Source organism: Lampetra fluviatilis, chromosome 72 (genome assembly GCF_964198595.1).
Source record: "Lampetra fluviatilis chromosome 72, kcLamFluv1.1, whole genome shotgun sequence".
Classification (NCBI taxonomy): domain Eukaryota; kingdom Metazoa; phylum Chordata; class Hyperoartia; order Petromyzontiformes; family Petromyzontidae; genus Lampetra; species Lampetra fluviatilis.
The window spans coordinates 3,953,422-3,974,813 of record NC_136346.1 but is presented as its reverse complement, the minus strand read 5'-3'; the positions used below and the strand labels follow the sequence as shown (position 1 = coordinate 3,974,813).

At 50.8% G+C, this 21,392-nt stretch overlaps 2 protein-coding genes across 2 annotated transcripts in view; both read right to left on the bottom strand.

The window, feature by feature from the left end:
• Positions 1-21,392, bottom strand: part of LOC144953089 (uncharacterized) — a 405,883-nt gene that overhangs the window by 110,940 nt on the left and 273,551 nt on the right. The gene's annotated exons all lie outside the window — the stretch shown is intronic.
• LOC144953202 (zona pellucida sperm-binding protein 4-like) lies at positions 12,785-21,272 on the bottom strand. The gene is made up of 13 exons (XM_078883764.1): positions 21,235-21,272; positions 20,769-20,842; positions 19,834-19,923; positions 18,875-18,996; positions 17,370-17,484; positions 16,634-16,768; positions 16,263-16,441; positions 15,850-15,947; positions 15,335-15,462; positions 14,195-14,384; positions 13,571-13,706; positions 13,335-13,428; positions 12,785-13,044 (listed from the first exon to the last, which is right to left on the bottom strand). Exons 1-13 carry the CDS (start codon positions 21,270-21,272, stop codon positions 12,785-12,787), a joined length of 1,659 nt encoding a protein of 552 aa, XP_078739890.1.

Genomic DNA, 21,392 nt, shown 5'->3' with positions numbered 1-21,392 from the left:
TGGGGCCTTCCTTGGATGGCGTGGATGGATCTCAACGCGGAACTTGGCTCTGATCATATGGTGATCAGTCCAATATTCCACTCCACTCATGGCTCGGGTTACTAGCACCTCCTTGTGGTCGCACTGACGGATGATGATGTAATCTAGCAGGTGCCAGTGTTTAGAGCGGGAGTGTTGCCATGAGTTCTTGTGTTTGTGCTTAAACCGGAACAGGTTGTTCTTTGGAGCATAGGGAGAGTCGCCGCAGCCCGTTGCTATTATGCTCACCCAGCCCATGTCGGCCTAGTACACGGTCACAAATCTGATGTTCCGAGCCCACCCTGGCATTAAAGTATCCCAAGAGGAGTAGCTTGTCGGTACGCAGTGTGTTTTTAATGGAAGTGACGAGAGCTTTATTAAAATCCTCCTTGGCATCATTGTCTGCATCAAGTATAGGCCCATGAGCACTGATGAGTTTGGCAGAGTGCCCCCCGGCCAAGGGAATGCGCCACATCATCAGAAACTCAATAATACCAATAGGGAATTCAGCCACGCATTAAATGATTGAGGTTTGCACAGCAAAACCCACACCTTGGAGGTGGCAAGCATCTTCTGGATCACCCTTCCAGAAGAAGGCGTAGCCCTCACAAACCTCTGTGAGTTTTCTCCATGTAAGAGTGTTTCACTAAGCACACAATGTCGATGTTGTATTCTCTGAATTAATGGGCCACGAGGGCTGTCCTTCTGTGCGGTCTGTCGTTTTTTATAGGGTGCAAGGATCCATACTCTTTGGTTCTTTTGGTAAAGTCACGTAGGAACAAACAAACAAATAAACAAATAAGTAAATACAAATATGCACAAAGAAATAGCTAAATAAATAAATAAACATCGACGTTTCGGACGCAACACAAGCGTCCGTCATCAGGTGGAACAACCACAGAAAAAAACAGTTGCTAAAGTAGGCAAAAGAGCTGCTAGTAACAGTGGGTTATATAGATGAGGGAGGGAGGGGGGTGTCGCCAAGGATAAAGAGGGTGGGGGGGGAAGCAAAATTGACATTGACGGCAGATAACCTGAGGAGCAGGGAGTGGTAAATGACCTGCGCTGCAAGCTCGACATTCAACGGCAAATTTCCGAATGATGGGAATGAGCAGAGCTGGGTGTAAGAGACTGTAGATGCGGATATTAAGGCAAACCATAAAGCAGTTAAGGTTTTACCTGGTTAATAACATCCTTCCAATAATTGCTCAATTTGTATCCATCTTCTCGGATGAAGTTATGTCTATGTTTATATATCTAGATGACGTCATGTGTGTGTGTAGACCCACGTGGTAGTGACGCTCCCGGCATAGTGACGTCACACGTGTGCGTGTGTACGCAGTAGTGATAATACAATCATTACATCACCCTCCCCCATGTAAAAAAACAGCCATCCCGGCTCTGACAATACAGAAAAAACAGTCTCCAACAACAACATCAATAAATAACCGGCGACGATAATAATTACCGCGAGAACATATGTACAAACACCGAGATGGGGGGAAGCGTAAAACGTTTGGAACGAGGGGAACCAACAAGAACACGTGTTCATCGAGAATAACTGGTCAACCCACTTTTCCCTTAGCACAGCCCATCCATGTGAAATTGTACGCACGGACCGACATGTTAATGTGACTGTTCGACAACGGTGTAAGCAATCAACAAGGCGTCAGAGTCATGCACAGCGGCCAGTCTTTCGAAGGAGTTTGTGTGGCCGAGCCCTCGGAGGAAGCAAGCACGCTCTTCCTGGAGGTCCTGGGGGAACTTGAAAATGGCCCAAAGAGGGCACGGCCCCTCCCCAGGAGTTGGGCAACAGGATGAGCAGGAGTGATGTACGGGCGCTCCACTCCCCCCTTTAAGTCCACATCCGGTCAGCACAACCGGCGACTCCAAGGGCGGCAGGTGCAAGAATCCTGTGACGAGAAGAAACCACCTCCTGAGGCACAGCACCACAAGCCTGCGCCTCAGCTCGTCGGACACGACAGCCACCCGGGCCCAGGGAAGTGGAGATGATCGTATTCCGCCCGGCGGAAAAAAGAAAAACTAAAATACATAGATTTCGACGCATTGGATGCACAACCAACACCGGTAATCAAACCAAAATCACACAACCAACCCATGGATGGCAGGGTCTCACACCGCTCTGCTACTGATCCACCCCACAGGTGGCAATAGGGTGAAGACCGAAAGTCTAACACCCACCTACACACACCGCTTAACATTCCGGACGTCTGCCTACGTCCCAGGTCGAGAAGTCGCACTTCAGGGTCGACCCATGTGCTGGCTGAAGGAAGTCACGCTTCAAGGTCGAGCCAGTATGCTGCACCCAAAGGTACAACGTTGGATGTTGTACAACATCCCGGGTCAAGGAAGTCATGCTTCCAGGCTGACCCATGTACTGGGCAATAAAGTCTCACTTCAGGGATGCCCCAGTATCTACATTTTTTGTGAAAATATGTGAAATCGACATGGCACAAAAAAAAAGTGCCTGCTCTTGCCCAGAAATAGTTCACACGTGCAACCCAAACATCTCCGAGGCCACCCGTGTACGTTCAAAATGGCGGCCACATGCGCAACCCGCGTCCCCACGGCTTCCCGAGCACGCCCAAAATGGCGGCCCGGCGCATGAACATCGCTGTGGTTATCTGCGCGTGCACAAAATGGCGGCGCAACGCACGAACATCTGCGCGGTTTGCCGCGCGCATAAAAAAAATGGCGGCCCAACGCGCAACCTATGCCACGGCTCCCGCGCGCGCACAAAATGGCGGCCGTATGCTCAAACCGCATCTCCAAGGCTACCCGTGCTCGTTTAGTGGTGGTGTTGACGTGCGCCGACAGTGATGGATTACGGGGCGGCGCGGGGTGCGGGGTTGGGCACGCATGTGGGCGTGGTGTGGACGCGCGCGCCGGGAGTGAGTGAGTACGGGGCGGCGCGGCGTAGGGGATTGTGCGCGCTGACACGAGGTGAGAAAAGGGGATCGTGGGCAGCGCCAGTGATTGGTCAAATGGGATGGGTGCTCTCAGCGACGTCCGCAGGATGGACATAAAAGAGGACGCGCGGGAGCACTCGTGGTTGTTGTTAACCAGTTGAAGATTGAAGACGGAGTTGAAGAAGTAGTGCCCTGAGACCCTAGTCCCGCTGTCCTTGTCAAGACCGGGGCCCTGTGTGGCTCGGAGGCGAGACTGTGGGACCCGTGGTCCGACGCCAATGTGGGTCGGGACTGTGGGACCCAGAGTCGAGACGGACACCCCGGCTGGGTGTGTTCCGAGAGGCTACGGGGCGTAAGAGCCCATGTTGGTGTAGCCAGGAGAACCGTGTGGGTTAGGCTGGTGTTAGCCACCCGTGTAACTAAGTGGGTGTTGGTCACCCGAGTAACTATAGCTGGTGTTAGTCACCCGTGTAACTATAGTTGGTGAAATAAAAGAGTGTGCTACCCGTGAAGTCGTCTCCCGCCGAGTTACTACATTACAACTGGCGTCAGAAGTAAACCTGTCTTCAAAGAAAAGAATGGATACTAGGAAGACTACCCATACCCACGAGCGAGATCGGGAAGACGACGGCGTACCGGAGACACAAACCTCGGAAGGAGAGGACGAGGAGTTGCCGCCGATGCAGCACTTCGCGGCGATGGCCGACGCTCCGCTTGCCTCCGACACCAGCCTACAGGACGCACACTCCCGCCTGGCGGAGTTGCTGCTCGCCGCCGCTGTAATTTTGGCGGACATCACCGTTTCAGCGGGTGGAGGGACGGCTGCGGGGTTGGAGGAGGGAGCGCGGCTGGAGGGATCCCGCCAGAAGGCGCTTCGCACCAAAAGTTTTGAAGTTGGCGCCGTTTTTGAGGGTCCGCCTTCGGTTGGCGGGAAGCGCGGACACCACGTGGGCGGAGATCTCCTCTCAGAGCAGCCCGCGTCATCGGCGTGCGCCAGAGCTCTCCATCATGCGCCTGCAGACGGAGCCGACATTTTCTATAACCACAGTGGCGCGCGGGAAAATCATTCCTCGGAGGCCGACGACCGGGTCTTCCAGCAACGATTGCCCGCGCTGACGGCGTTCAAGGTGGACGGGGGCGACTGGGGAGCCTTCCAACGAAGGTTCCTCGCACATCAAGAAATGTCGGGGTGGTCCGACACCACTGCCCTACGCGCGCTGCCAGCGACGCTCGACGACGACGCGCTTGCAGCCTTCACATCTGCCCCAAGGTCGTCTCGCTCAATGCTCCAGGCAGCGCTACATCTAATGGCTAAGGTGTTCGGCCCGCCCTCGACCTGTCGCCACCATTTCTACGAACGGCGCAAGGTGGTTGGAGAACCAACGCTCGCCTATCGCACGGCGCTGCTCGCCCTGGCGGACGCAGCTTTTCCCCGCATGGACAAGGAGGGGAAGGACGCCATGGTGACGGAGCAGCTGCTGGCGTTGGCTCACGACCTGGGAGTCCCCATCAATACGGCGGACGAAATGGACATCTGCTCCCTGGGGATTGCCACGAGTATTCACGCATACGAAGTCCTCAAGCGCAAGCGGATGGTCATCTGCGCATCGGCGGGGATCGCGGCACCTGCCGCCACGGTCGCCGAGCCTCAGCCTGCTGCGGCTCGGGAGGAGGCCTTCACCGTATCAAGACCGGGGGAGTGGAGAACGGGAGGTCGTTCGCCCACACGTTCATCCCGCAAGCTGGAGCAACCGAAACCTACGACGTCCCTCGTCGTCTGCTACAACTGCGGCCTTCGGGGTCACGTCGCGTCCGGGTGCCGGGCTCCGCGTCAGCGCGCCACGGGACCACGTCCGGACGATGACCAGGGCCACAAGTCGTCCCAGCTAAACCCGGTGTCTCGGACCTGACGGCTGTTGACCGTCGGGAACCGGAACCCCGCGGCACGCGCAGATCTCCGATGCCTGGCCCGTGCCTTCTTGGACTGCCGGCACCACCGGACGGTCAACCGCGTCGGGTGCCGTACGACGGACCGGCAAGGCGGACTCGTGCTAGGACACAACACTTTTCATGAAGAAAAAAAAAAAAATTCAAACCCGAGCTCGCCGCCGCGTTCCCCCTCTGCCGGGGTAATGTCCCGTTCAAGGGGCGCTCGGAAAGAATGGGACGCTGCACGAGTCGGATAATTATTATTTTTTTGCATACACATTTATTGTTGTCACTCGCCGGATTGTACATATTGTTCTTGTTGTGTTGTTGTGATTGTTGTTGTGTTACGGGGCACACATGGGAGGGGGGGGGGAGTAATACATTTTTATAGCAGCCGGGTCAGCTGCGAGCTATGTGGTAGGGGGTGATGTAGTGGTGGTGTTGACGTGCGCCGACAGTGATGGATTCCGGGGCGGCGCGGGGTGCGGGGTTGGGCACGCATGTGGGCGTGGTGTGGACGCGCGCGCCGGGAGTGAGTGAGTACGGGGCGGCGCGGCGTAGGGGATTGTGCGTGCTGACACGAGGTGAGAAAAGGGGATCGTGGGCAGCGCGCAGTGATTGGTCAAATGGGATGGGTGCTCTCAGCGACGTCCGCAGGATGGACATAAAAGAGGACGCGCGGGAGCACTCGTGGTTGTTGTTAACCAGTTGAAGATTGAAGACGGAGTTGAAGAAGTAGTGCCCTGAGACCCCTAGTCCCGCTGTCCTTGTCAGGACCGGGGCCCTGTGTGGCTCGGAGGTGAGACTGTGGGACCCGTGGTCCGACGCCCATGTGGGTCGGGACTGTGGGACCCTGAGTCGAGACGGACACCCCGGCTGGGTGTGTTCCGAGAGGCTACGGGGCGTAAGAGCCCGTGTTGGTATAGCCAGGAGAACCGTGTGGGTTAGGCTGGTGTTAGCCACCCGTGTAACTAAGTGGGTGTTGGTCACCCGAGTAACTATAGCTGGTGTTAGTCACCCGTGTAACTATAGTTGGTGAAATAAAAGAGTGTGCTACCCGTGAAGTCGTCTCCCGCCGAGTTACTACATTACACTCGTACAAAGTGGCGGCTGCACCCCCGAACCACATTTCCGTGGTTTCCCGCGCTTGCGTCCCAGCAGCCCTCACTGAGGACCACCACAGACATTACGTGTCACCCGTTAGCACCCCCTGCCTTTCCGACGTGACGTCTCCATCCTAAAACCGTGCACGTCGGCCATATCGAGAGAAATTTCCATGTGACCACCCCAGCGCCTTTCCGATGCGTGTCACAACCAGTTTCACGCGTCAGCCGTATCGGGGGGGAATTTTAAAGCTTGTCTCTCACCAGGCTCGCATTTCAGCGTTCGGCTGTAAAAAATCGAGACAGAGAAGACACATCGATCACTCTCTCGGAGACTCGCATTGCAGCAATCGGCTGTACACAATCTAGCGGAGAGAGTGGTGCCATCTGGCGGCAATCCACAGCCCAACGCACTCCTGAACCACACAGAACCCAAGGGGCACCCTCGAACTCATCATCGAGTTCGAACCACACCGGTCATGTCATTCAAAAATCCTACACAACCGCAACCATGGGATTTCCGTAGGGGCTTCGGCACCCAACTCTAGAAACACGCAACACTCAGTCATCCCACACACAATCACAATTTCACAACATCACAACACATACAAGCAATACCCCAGACAATCAGTACATAGTAAATAATCACAAGCAAGTACCCAACAGTCCATACACTATCTAGCAAGGATCGATAGTCTATACATTTATAACAATCAAGAACAAAGCTCCATACAGTCTTACCTTGGCAAACAATGACGATCAAAGTTTCTGACAGTCACACATTGACAACGATCACGATCAAAGTTTCTGACAGTCACACATGAACAATCACCAGCGAAGCTCCATACAGTATACCCATTAACAATCGCGACTCCGCAACAACATAAATGATGTAACAACGCGAGTCATTAACACGGCAACCCACAGGACGTTAACGGAGCTCGAGACACTTGACAATGAATTAATCATTAAATGCCCCATCAAGATAACTATCCCGATGCCGTAACCGCACACAAAAAATAAAATTCCACAGCAACACACGAGCACAGACGCCGCGTTCATTTTACACTCACACAGCCAGAAAAACACGTACCACAGTCCAGCAAGCAAAAATGAAACAACACGCAAACGCAACCCGGCGTGCGTAAGATGGGTGAGGTGTGTTTTTAAGGCTGGGTGCATTGTGTCACGACTCGCCTTAGAGGCTGTGAGGATGGCAGGGTGGAACTTGAAGAATCTTTGATGGTGAGCACGGCATCCTCTTGCGACAGGATGCCACCGAGATGGCCGAAAATCTCCCTCCGCAGGTGTTGAAAATGGCGGGAACGGCGTTCCGACCCACCGCCAAGATGGCGGCCGCGGGCGCATGGTGTGCGCGCGAATTTCCCGCGCGAATTTCCCGCCCAGGCACCCGCAGCAGCGGCGGCGTCCTTTCCCCTCCGGCTTTGGCACTCTCTCTCTCTCGATGGCAACGAAGCAGCGACGTCCCCGTCGTGTGAAAGCATCCAGGTAAGTTGTAGTAATCGTCCGCATATTATACTGACTAGGACAACACCTAGCGTTAGCCACTTCTAACACCAAATGTAGTGGGTTGAATTTAGGCGCACACACTCCTTGGGAGGCAATACTCATTTATTAGAACAGTAAGTATTATAACACTGTACATTACACATAGGGTGGTGACCACGCTTCAAGGTCGAGCCAGTATGCTGTACCCAAATGTACAACATCCCGGGTCAAGGAAGTCATGCTTCCAGGTTGACCCATGTACTGGGCAAAGAAGTCTCACTTCAGGGTTGCCCCAGTATCTACAATTTTTTGTGAAAATATGTGAAATCGACGTGGCACAAAAAAAATACCTGCTCTTGCCCAGAAATAGTTCACATGTGCAACCCCCACATCTCCAAGGCCACCCGTGTATGTACAAAATGGCGGCCGCATGTGCAACCCGCGTCCCCACGGCTTCCCGCGCGCGCCCAAAATGGCGGCCCAGCGCATGAATATCACTGTGGTTTTCTGCGCGTAGGCCTCTATGTAGGCCTCGACGTAGGCCTCGACATAGGCCCCGACGTAGGCCTCGACATAGGCCTGGGCTGGGGGGGTGGTAGCCAGGCTGGCTACCACACTAACTAACTACGACATTAACTACCACATTAACTACCACATTAACTACCACATTAACTACCACATTAACTACAACAATAACCACAACACCAACTACCACACTAACCACAACAACCACACTGACAATCACCGCACTACCACACCAACCACCATACTACCACATTAACTCCCACACTAACTCCCACACTAAGTACCACACCAACCACAACACCACCACACTAACTACCACACTAACACCACACGAACTACCACACTAACTACCACACTAACGAATACACTAACTCCCACACTAACTACTATACTAACTGCCACACTAACAAGCAGCACTCTTCTCTACTCTCGTCAGCCACACAGTGCCCGCTCTGTAACCCCCCTGCACCTGCCAATCTCAATTTTAATTTAAATCTCAATTTCTCAATCTCAATTTGAACACACACACAGCTCACTCACACACACAGCACACGCAGCTCATTCTCACTCATTTTCACACACAGCTCACACTCACAAGCTCACTCACACGCCGCTCACTCACACGCCGCCATCTTACATAGGTCTAGTAACTATAGTAGCATTTACCGACTATAGTAGTGTAGGGGTTATTACGGGGAGAAGGGCGGACAGAAAACATAAGGGTGTCTGCACCCAGACACGGGTGTCTACATCCACGTCCGCATCCGTTAACCCTGGGGGGCCATGGGGGAGCTGTGATCCCCCATAACTCCACCCCTCGGAGGGGATTCCTATAATAGGAGGGGATTATTATAAAAGGCGGGGAGCCAGAGAGCTCGGGGCAAGTGTGGAAGAAGCTTACCAGTGATGTCTGGAGACTGGCAGAATAGGCCCTGGGACTCCCCTGTCTCGATGCCCTTGTCAGGGCCGAGCAGGGCAAGCCAGTGGCGCGGCCCCAAAGCTTCTGGACCTCTGCTCTTGTAAGAGCAAGGCCGGGTTAGCTGGGTGCCGGGATCCGTGCTTTACCAGGGCCGGATCAGATAGCCTCCCATAGCACTATTAGAGGACTGGGAATATGACAGGGGAACTAGTGCTAGGGGTGTTTTCCCATCTAGTATGGGTGAAGGGGCCGTTACCCCTTCAAGTATTGTTACTGCCCTTGAGTTGAATAAAAGAGTGTGCCTCGACTCCGTCGTCAGTATTCCTGGAACTCACTACAGTAGTAACTGCACATTTCAAAGGGGGGGGGGGGGGAAAGGACATCAGTGGGGGCAACAGGCGAGGCGCAAAGCACCAAAAAGCCTTCCAAACGAGCTAAAACGTGTTTTCTTAGCCCGTGCTGCAAAAGTAATTGTGTAGTCTGGCTCGTTTCCCCATGCACGCTGTCCAGGATTATCCTCAGCCTGTGCTTTTGCAACAGTAACGGTGCAGTCTCCGGCTTGTCTTGATGCAGGCTGTTCTGCAGTTTACTCAGCCCGTGCTGCCAAACTGCCTTCAACGTTTGGTTGCTGTTAAGAGCCGCAGCTGCTCCGTTTGTTTTGCACGCCACAATGCTGCCACACTTTTTTGCTTGGGAGGTTGTTTTTCTTGGCATTTTTTCTCGTAAACAAAATAGCCACCAAGTCTTTAGCGACAAAACTAAGCAACCGGTTTGCATTGCTCGAGGCAACCACGCATGTGCAGATGCGCGTTGTGGCTCAGTTAGCATTAAGATCAGCGTACATTGTAGGTTGATTTACCAAGTTTATATTGGACCAAGGATACAAACAAATAGCGAGTGTTCATTCGGGGGCTTAGTTTGTTGGCTTTGTGTACCTTGTTGAAATTTAAACCCAATAGTTTGTTTAAAGCGTTAAGGCAGACAAAATGACGTACATAGGTAAATAGGGAGTGTGTATATGGGTGCCATAGACATCAATATTACAAATGTTATCAGTTCAGGACAAAGTAATTTTATAGGAGGATATTTCAGGCTATAGGTCAAGTTGTTAAGTGGTTCGTGTATGTTCTAATTTTAACAAGTATGACTTCGAAGGAACAATCAAATCACCCCGATAAAATAGAGTACCGTTTCACGTGTCATCATGTCAGTTATTATGCAGGATTGAGTAAGTCCAGGAGAAATGGTCTTTACAGGTTGCCCGTCCTACAGTGCGAGGGAGTTCAGGAGAAACGCTATTCAGACTTAGGTTTTTTCGTTAAAGTCACTTAGGTAAAAATAAATAATAAAAATAATACAAATAATAATAGAAATAAAATAATAAATCACGACGTTTCGGAGGCAACACAAGTCTCCGTCATCAGGTGGGACCATCACAGCTAAATTTACTGTATCAAGTGAGGCAAAATTCCAAGAGACAAGCTCTTAAATACAAGTTAAGGGGGAGGGGCTTATTTGAATGTGGTAGCCAATGAATGGAACGTGTTGGGGGGGTGGGCGTGGCTAAAAGAGAACAATAGGTGCACTTGGGGTTGTAACCGGTGTTGGCTGATAATCCAAATACAAAAAAGCAGTACTGTTAAACGCTGGGGATGTCAACACTCGGTAAATAGAATAGTACCTGTCAAATAAAATGGTCCAAATATGTGTAGTTAATTTTTTTACATGTGTAATGCGGGCGTGAGCGACCTTCCGGATGTGACGTCACGGGGAGGCGGAGCCAGGTGACGTGGGTGAAAGGTTGGGGTCCTTAAGTGGGTAAACCGGAAAGAGAAGGCAGTCGGGGTGTGAATGGAAAAGAGTGGGGCCGCGCGGGCGAACGTGAGGGGGCACCGTTGGCCAGCGGGAGCCAACCCAGGAGAATAGCAGGGAGCTAAAGGGTGGTGAGAAGCTGCGGAGAGTACAGCCAGGAAGGCTGTGTGTTAGAGGCAGCGGTGTGGCTGCAGAGAGTCGCAGGAGCGACCAAGGGAGAGAGAGAGACAGCACGAGGCTGTCAGCGCTGCGGAGTAAGCAAGAGGGAGAAGAGCAGCAGCGATTACAGCCAGGGGGGCTGAGAGTGAGTAACAGCAGCGGGGCTGCTGTGGGGGCTACAGGAGCGACAGAGGCCAACAGAGGGGCTGCTGGTGGAGAAGAGAGACATCGGAGTCAGCACTGTGGGGACTGAGCAAAGAGGAGACAGCCGTGTGGGTAATACAGTACGGACCAAATAAAGGACACTGAGCCAGAGATCGTGGTCAAGTCTTTTATTACACATGGTTAATAACATCTTTCCAATGATTACTCCGTTTGTCCCCATCATCACAGTTGAAGTTATGTCCGTGTTTGTATATCTGGATGGCTTCGTGTACAAACCTTTGATGATAGCCAGAAGGTTTGCAGAGCACCTTGGTCTCGGAAAAGACATTATCATGAGAGCCCACAGCGTTGTAGCAATGATCGGCAACGGTGGAAGACTCAATTTTGCCGTGTTTCAGATCTGACTTGTGCTCGCGGACACATGACGTTCCGTTTCACCAATGTAACAATCACCACAGCTGCAACTCAGTTTATAGACTCCAGGGTATTGCAAGTCAGGAATGACATCTTTTATAGATGGGATTAGATCACGGATTTTATGTACTGTACTGAATCAGACTTGGATATTACTTTGGAGATCTTTTTGGTCACGCCTGCTATCTACAGCAACGTGATAGTTTTGATCAGATTTTCAAGTGGTTGTTTGTATGGTGGGAGAAACAGCTTGACGGATATTGCGGTCAGTGTATCCATTCATCTGGAGGGTCCGATGTACTTGTTTTAATTCACTGGCCAGGGGGTGTTGGTCAGAAATGCCATGAGCTGTGATAGTTTTGATGAGATAATTCTTGAGCCGGGTGGTGGTGGTAATCAGTTTAAGTAGGAATGTGTGGGTGGCTTTCCTTCCAATCTAGAACACTGTTCAAGTTTACTTTTCAGGTAGAAGGGAGGCCCATGTTCAGGGAGGTGGTCAATGATTTCCAGCCCATGTTTGATGCAAACGGTCTTCCTAACAGCCGGATTTCAGGCACATGGTTAAACACAGGTCCCAGAGTTCATGCAGGTTGGAGACAGGAAATTCCTGGCTATCAAGCATGTGTGGTGGCCATGCCCAAGCAGTTATCCATTTAGGAACAGTTGAGGCAGAGTTTCTCCAGCATTCAGCACAATGCAGTTAGAGACGGACGAGTCGTCACTGCATCAGAACCCAGGCGTCTTAAGCACCAAGCCAATCGTGCACAAGGCCACAAAGAATGTCTAGTCAAGCCTCCATAGCGTTGTGGGGTGGGTGTCTTTTCCAGGGGAAGAGCACTTTTGACAATGGACAGATGCTTTGTAATGCCACAACCAAACCTTTACTTTAAGCTAGTTAACGTTCAGTATTCCGTTTCTCCCCCTTGACCCACATTCTTAATGTATCTTTGAAATAGTTTGCGATTGTGCGATGGGAAATGTTCCTGGAACATGTACACTGTATGCATGTTTTAGGGGAAAAATATTAACTAATTAAATAAAGTCTGGATTCAGATTCTTTAAGCATGGCAAGGTGCTCTTGTTTGAAGAAGCCAATGGCCTCAACGTTGGTACAAGTTGCTGCTATCGAGGGACCTGCCTTGGGGAAGAAACGACCAAATGCAGCACTAATACTGCCTACATATTGCACATATACAATCATCGTAAAAGGTCAGAACAGCAGTAGCGAATTTCAGCATTTTATTTTTTTGACCACAACGGTCTGCAAAGGACATGCAAGTTACAGCAATTACAAGTAGTCATCAATAGCTACTTTCGTCGAGCGCCACAGCCCGGCACCTGCGCCTCCTGACAGCAATGGCAGCAGACAGGAGCGCAATGACGGCTGTGGCAATGACGAGGAGAATGGACAGAGTCCCAGCCGAGGCCCACGACGAAGAGGGAGCCTCCAGCAACAGCAGAGCAGCGTCGTTAACAGGAGCTTCTTCAAAGAGCACGGGGCCCTGCAGAGACACCACGTGCTTTCCTACCACGCTGGAAGCGTCAGAGATGGCGTTGCGCTCTGGAACAAGAAAAGAAATCGGTTGATGACCACTGGCCCATACAAAAGGACATCATATGCTGCAGGTCAAGTGCCCCAGAAAAATCAAACGAGTAGGTCATTATGGCATGCCACGGCTTGTCAAAAATCAGTCTGCAAAGTCACAGCAAATGTGCTCTAAATAGAAACGATAACATAGCAACATTACCACCAACATGAACACCCCTTTGTCATCTGGACAAATCGTTAGTCTGCAAGGCTTTTCTGGGTATTCAAGTGCAAGATATTCAAGAGGTCGCGGTGGTGCTCACGGTAGCGCCTGGTCTGTCCACACTGCCGATTGCACTCGGTGAGGAAGTTGGGGCTGGAGCTGTCGCACACCACGATAGAGCAGTGCAGGTAAACCTGTGGCAGACAGAATGCATCGTTACAGCAAGTAAAGTATTCCATGTTTTACGTAGTCTGTGCCCTCTCCAGTTGGACACCGTACACGTAATCCCTCCATGGGGACCTGGTTTTTAATGGATGGAAAGAATCGGGCACTCACGAGGTCACGGGTGGTGCTGCGGTCAGAGTTCATGAAGGCGAAGGCCTGGAGTTCCAGACGCTTGTAGTGAGAAGGCAGTGGCAGGTCAGCGACACCAGGAAAGGACACACTGCAACAAGGAGACTGCACGGGGCAGCTGCACAGGAAAAAGTGCCGTTCACCCTCAATTCAAAGCAAGTTTCATGCATCGGATTGAATGCACGTGTCTATTTAAATCTGCACGCAAGGATGAAGGCCAGGTTTTCAGTCAAGACATGCTCACGACCAGCAAGACAGCCCAAATGCCAATATGCAGTACATTTGTGCACGATGCAACCATCACTGCATGCAGTCGGCCTTGTACAAATCACCAGCTCTGGGAGGCAGAGGGTGGCTGTGTTCACATCCAGAACATCAACCCAAGAAGCGTTGTGGCCATCGACATTTTGGATGGCACTGCAATCTTGCTTAAGCGACGCCAGTGCTCAGTCACCATTACATGAACTGTTGTCATTGAAAGGCGACGTAATTAGCACAACTGTTTACGTGGGGAAAAAAAGACAACCAATGCCTCGAACCAGGTTGCCTCTGCAGGCCCTGCTGTAGCAGTGAGGGTTTAGAGAGCACTACCCCGCCCAGCCTCACCCATCCACCACAAGCTTCCACTGCGTGGGGTCGGTGGCATCTGTCGTGGGCGTGGCCCAGCAGGCCTTCAGGAAGAGCACCAGCGTGGGGTCAGAGCGGTGCAGCAGTGACGCCTGCACGTAGAGCGGCGTTCCCAGCAGTGTTACCAGCGGGTACTGCCAGGGCTGGTACGGCGTGGTGTAGGAGTTGTCTGGCAGCGTGCAGACATGGTTCACAAGGCATGTGGATTAGTGGCGTAAAGGTCCTGTTTAGAGCACATCGGACAAGGCAAAGCACAAAGCCTCTAAAACGTGTGCATTCCTTTTGAATTGAACTAGGGGACATTATCGCAACATTCTGGCATAGAAACAGTGGTTGACATTTCATTTGTATTTTTCATAATAAATGCTGTCACCCTCACCTCCGCATGGTTGTCTACATACTGTATACAACGGCATCGCTAAATGTCTGTAGATGTTGCAACGGGCACGGTATCACACCAAGGGGTGGGAATCGGGTGCTAAGTTGGCCAAGCTCTAGTCAATTGGTAACCAATGAAGCTATTGACAACCATTCGTTCAAGCAAAGGTGTCATGGACAAATGAGGCTAAGAAAGCCAGTCCAATTTTCCTTTAAACAATGCCCTCAAGGAGACCGTTTTGGTTGATGGGTTGTGCAAAAAGATTAATTTGGTAGAGCCATGGGAATTAAGGGCATTGTCATCCCTTTCAATGTCGGCCCCACACTAACAACATGGTTTCAGCTGGTCGCTGCTAGATTCAAAACCACGGCAGAAGTTAGCATTTTAAGTTACACGTGCTACCATGGAGAATGTGCAAGTCGTTTCAGTTCATTTATGGCTAAATATGAATCTGTTGGCAGGTTCACAATACTGGCAGCACAGCCTAGCACAACGTTCGTTTGCAGTTCAAGTCCAGCAGCTGTGCCGATTAATGCATTTAAAAATCTCATGCAGTGGAAATTAAACCAGGGTTGAGCTACTAGCCGAGCAATGGCTAAAAAAAGCACGACTTTCAGCTGGCTTCGAGTCAGAGCTAATACAGACCCAAGTCTTCCATGGGTAGAGCGACATCACAACCCGTGTTCAAGGTGACATTTGTCGACTCAGGTGGACAGGGTGTCGGAGAGAGGAGTACTCACCAGTGAAGACCTGGAGCAGCAGGGAGAGGGGCCCAGTGGCCGTGGCTGGAGGTGGCGGTGGCAGAGTGCTCACCTGCACTCCAAGCTGCAGGTCTCCACTTCCAAGGAAGCGGCATTGAAGAACCATCCTGGTAAACAGACACCACCAGCCAAAGGCATGCACAACGCCTTCACGGCAGCAAGAGATTGCATGAGGGACACAGCGGACCGATAGTGTTTTGCAGACGTACCAGTATAGGGACCACCTTGGTTAATACCGTGTTTACATTAACCACAAGCTATATTCTTACTACTTCAAGATGTTAAAGATCATGTGACGAGGAAAAGGCGCCCTTGTGCGTTGAATGTCCCAATTTAATGAATAAATAGTTGAATGAGGAAGCAGATTGGTCACGGTTCTGCAGGCATATGCTGCAAATATTTAATGTTGCAGGGACAGTGGACATTTATGGGGGTGGGTCTCCTCTGAAAGACTCAAGCTTGACCCTCATGAGCATAGCACTTGCAGTGCTTACTTGTATGTGGACGACTTGGTGATGGCGACGCTTCCATCGATGCAGACCTCCCGCTCGGAGACCAACATTAACTCGTACACGAGCTCCTGCCCACTCCACTGGACACACCAAAAAGAAGTTCACACAAAACGATAATGCCATTGAGCGATCAAGTAGAAGAATAAGTGGTACTGGCCAGTAGTCAAAATTAGCTACAAATTATATATTAGGATCCCCCTAAATTCTGTTTTAGCACTTGATTCATTTGACACTCAATCATAAAGTGACCCTGCTGTTCTTTATCAACTCGTGCATGATTGTGCTCTGCACATCAAGGAGTTGCACATCGCAAAAGGTCCGATGCAGCACTTCAACAATGTCAACAACAACATCAGGATGGGGGCAGGGCAAAGCAGAGTGTAGGAGCCCATTACCTGCACAGTGGCACCACACGCTGCCATGGGTACGTCAAAGACTGCAAGGTCTGCAGACACCAGCACGGGGCTGCACTGCACACCGCTACCGTCAGTCAGGTGCACGGTGCTCAGGTCCAGCGGTGGAGACGTTAGGTTCCGAGACACGGGCACCACAAAGCGCCCATCTGTGGTGCACACTGGGTGGAGCATGGTGGGAGGGCAATGGAGAGTTCGGTGAATCATGAAAGATGGCCCATGTAGTCCGTGGTGATGCAACAAGTTCAGGGAACCAGCACAGCAGGATGCTACCGTGCCAACATAGAACCTCACAGCAAGAGCTAAGTTTAAGTAGTGAATTATGGAACCTCTGGTTTGAGTCCACTACGTACCAGCTTCACTGTAGAAGCAGCGGCGTAGAGTGGGGTCGTAGCAGCAGCCACTCTGTGCACAGACGTCCGCGCTCGGGACACTCTGCACAGAGTTGCATGGGAAGTTCCTGCTCTGCCCAGAGCACGTGGCGATCTCTAAAAACAGCAGGAGCACAATAGGTCATCGTACAAAGCCCCACACGTACTTAAATACAAGTCAACGTTTGAGCCACGTGTCAAGTATGAGAATGAGTGTTACGTGGCACATGACCAAATCACTCGGGCAATGCACCCACTCCCAGAAGCGGAGCAGGGTTGAGTGTACAGTATAGATGGACAAACACGTTGCTCACTGGCTGTAAAAGGCCATGGCAGTTACAGCACAATTTGTTGCATTGAAGGTTAGTGCCACTCAACTTTTCCAACAAGGAGCAGCGTGGTGAAGCATGGGCAAATTAACCCTCAAGACCTAAGACAGCACTAATCAGGAGTGCATTAGGAAAACGCGTTGATACGGTGCAACTACTGGAATCAGCCACTGGGGGAAATTGCATCGGAAAATGATTCAAGCTGCAAGTTTGTCCAGTAAAAACGAAGGGCATGAAACGCAAGTGCACAATTGCAAAATCACCAGGAGAGACGATCTAGGTCGATACAAAAATGCAGCCGTTGACCCAGCAGACCCATTCTAGAGCACCAAGTCATAGGTAGTGCAGTCTGTGGGTCCGATTATCAGAGTCAAATCAATGGTACTCACCTCCAGCCCTCGCCGATCTTAGGTTCTCAGGGCAGTCGATGGTGAAAGCCCAGACGAGCCCATTCAGCCCGTGCCGCATCTCCTGCAGCTCCACCTGGATCTTCCTCCTGCCGTCCTGGTGAAATAAGCAGCCCTCAAAATCGGACTCGGGGCCAGTGCTCCAGGAAGGCTTAAACAAATCAGCAGATTTCGTGCATTCGACATTGTTGGGCGAGGGCAGGCTAATGACAAGTAAAGCTGTCAAATGGAAAACCCGCCACCACCTAGCACCCAAATTAAGGCAGGTAGACCGCACGTGGGGGTTGCATTCCTGGGTCCGAAGTCACTTTCCCAGGTTAACCCCTGTCATTGTTCAAACGGATGCTGCGCTGCTCCGTGTGTAATACAGTTTCCATATTCAGCTTGCCACAAAACCGCCATTACTCTTCTCACACGCATAGCACTCAGATTACCACCCTTCACAATACTTTCATGTCTTCTGCAAGCAAGCTCAAGTAGTGCACACATTTCTGGCACAAAGCTGGCATGTTGGTTAGGTCTGCCACTTACATTTTGCTGGTGTAGATCATACATGTCCAAGCAAGCCCCGTGAGCAATATTTTCTTACATCTACGTTGGTCTCTTAGAGGCCAGCTTGGATAGTGACTTTCTGTAGCAATATATAGTACCGTTGATTTTATACCAAGCATCAAAATGCTGCGATTCCCTTCTTTGCATTGAATAGTACTGCAATAGCTGCATCCATTAGCAGGTGTGAAATACACAAACTGAAAGCTTGTTTTGCCGAGTAAGTTTGGTGATGTAAGAGTTAAAACTTACACACATTGCCTTTAAGGTGGCCACTTTGACATGGGCATCTAGATGGCAAATGCTTTACCGTTACGCACAGCAAGAGAAAAATTATGCTGGAGATAAGACTGACGAGACGGAGACTAAAGACAAAAAAGCAATGCAATGAGGCAAGGCCATAGGCAAGAAAGGATACTTAGGATTGGCTTAAAGAGTAATGTAGCGACATGGCATACTACAATGAACAAGAGCACAAATGGCAAGTGCAAACCAAGGTAAATATGATAAAAAGACAAAGATGGCAAGATCTTGACAAGACATAAGGAATGAGCATTGCATCGATTGTGCAGGGATACCAGTCAAGATAAACAGCTGCTGTATAAACTAGAATTAAAGTCGCTACCACCAAGAGATGATCGAAATAATATATTGTAGGAATAAATTGAAAAGGCCATGCAAACCATCTGAAAACAAATTCCAGAGTGGACAGCACGAGCTAAAAAAAAATTTTACTTTAAAAATAAATGCACGAGCTAAGCAAACGTAGAGGGGAAAATACCAGAGTAGACAATCAAATTCGATTCTGGCCAGACAACATCGGTGGGCACGTGATGGCCGATCGGTTATGGATTGCGAACCATCAATTTCGCAACTACCACAGCAGTCCCAGCGGGTACTAGCATCGACGCAAGTCACAACGGTCTCCTCGTTTTCACCTCCACGCGCACGTGGCAGGCATCACCAGCAGCAGTAAAGTGGAGCGCAGCACCGTCCCTCGCGATGGAGAAGCCGCAGTCCCCCTGCGCAGACTCCACATCCACGGCCTCATTCCGCACCGCTGGAGACATCAAAAACAAAGTTAGAAAAACCTGCATTTGGATAGATTGCGCACCACAAGTTCACGTGGGCAGCGTGACTGCAAGGAGAACAAAGTATGGTGTCAGTGTGAACGCGAATAGGAAATCTCCACAGTACCCAGAACGTTTCTAGGACACAGGATCCTCAATACACCGTTGGAATAACGGTACTCCCCAACCTGCACAACGACCTCGTCTAAGTGTTGCTAGTAAATAAGGCTGCGTTTCGGATTTAGCGACAAGATCTCCCAAGTCGTCAACGGAGGACTGGGTGGGAAATGCAGACGATGCGAGTAGAGAACCAGAGTACGACAGGCGTCATCAGGTTCAGTTTACAACGGCAGTCACTACCTTGCATGAAATGTTCCAATGAAAGGGAGAGCCCATAGGGCAGGCAAGCAAGGGTGAGGTATCGGTTAATAAGAGATTAACCCGTCTAGTAAAAACGCAATTATGCTATGGAAGAATAAGATTTGATTCTCGTCGTCATGTGATGTATTAGACTAGTTGAAATGAACCCTGACGCCAATACATTATCAGGCTTTGAATCCCAGATTCTTAAATTTTCCATCGTTCATGCGAATTACATTTCACAACACAGCACGAACCAAAAACCCAACATCGACACCGAATAAGAGAAATTGCGAGGTCAGAGCGCATCGAAAACGAAGCAGTTGGCACCAAAAAAAGTGACCAGAAAATCTCAGCCCCGAATCAATTTCGATAGTATCCTTGAAAAGCGTCATATAGTCAATCATACAATGGATCAAGATGGTCAATTACGTCATCATGATTTAAGTGAAAACTCGTGGACTCACTCCGTACAAAGACACGGTAGTCACTGCGAGAAGAGCTGCTCCATCCCACAGAAAAACCCAGGGTGGAGGAGATGCATTGCTTCAGCAGACCTGGGGGAAGGCAGTTCAGAAGTTGAGACGTCAACTGCACGTTATGGAGCAATTTAAAAACAGCCCGCGACGGTTGGTGGGTGGGCGCACATCAGTCCCTTAACATTTCTGTGGATACAAGTCTGTAAGGTGTTGTGTGTTGTTCTTATTTGGCGCAAATTCAAAAGGCACGTCCACGACTCGACAGTATAAACCTCACACCAGGGATCGTCAGCATTCAGCTTCGAAGCCGCTGGATGAAATATGATATTTTGGTAGTAGACCCCTGCATTAGATTCTTGAAATTGTAGTAGAAAGTTGCCAAGGTAGAGCCTGATATGCAAATTATCAACGCGAGTGCACAGTTCCTTGTTACTATAATGGAAAGGAACAAGGTCATGATGATTTTGCACGCGAGTGTTACGTATAGTCCTGCGCAGTCAAATGTTGTACAATTCACCATTTTAAGTAAAGTTGCAAGGGCCGTGCCATCAGTCACCAGCCATTTTTTCGAAAGCGTTATTATCGTAAAAAGGAACGTGCAAGGGAGAGTTAATGTCCCCAAACGCCCCCTTCTCCATGCGCTGGAGGATTATTGATTACCCACATGCCGGCCTATGCCCAGCCGCCGCCATCACGTCGCGTCACAGCTCCGGCGGCAGGCACACAACAAATTCACCCCCCCCCTCCCCCCATCTCGTCCAGGCAGCGCTCTTGTTGGCATCTCGTGTCGCCGGTAACGCTTTTCCAGTTCACCGAGAGACGCCGCCATTATAGTCTTGTGCATGGCGGTGTCCAGACACACGATAGCGGTATTGAGAGAATGCGCGATGTGGTTGTCATGTGGCGACAGCAGCGCCCCCTACCACTCGGCTCCCCCAGCATCCGCGGTCCCAGCGACTGGCGAAGCCTCGCGTGGACGGAGCCCAGGCAGAGGAAGCTGCGGGGAGCACGAGACACGTGACCGCCAAGACGAGAGAACGCAGGGGGAGGAGAGAGAGGCAAACACCGCACCCCCCCCCACAAAAAAATAAGTGGCCCTGTAGCGAGTTTAGGAAGGGCCGATTCAAGGCCAGCACGGTGCACGAAGGAGTTGGTGTAAACAGCGCCACGCAAAGCCACCTTTGGAACCCCTACCACCCACACCGGGGCAAGCGAGACATTTCAGGACCGCATTTCCACATTTTTATCTCAATGCATTTCTCCATGCAGGTCAGTTACCCAAAGCGATATGGAAACGCCCTCTCTTACAAACGTACACAATACTTCATTATCCAGAGCTGTTGAGTAACATCCCTGAACACCACTCGGCACGCCCCTCCGCCTCCTCACCTGGTCAGGAGCAGGAGGAGAACTCGCATAGCCGCCATCGTAAAACAAATCATCGGCTGCGTCGCTTCCCTTAGGCCATGGACCCCTTTTATATGGAGAGCCCTCAGCGATCCCGATCCAAATTGGATCAGATCCACCCACGCATTGTCTAATCAGCG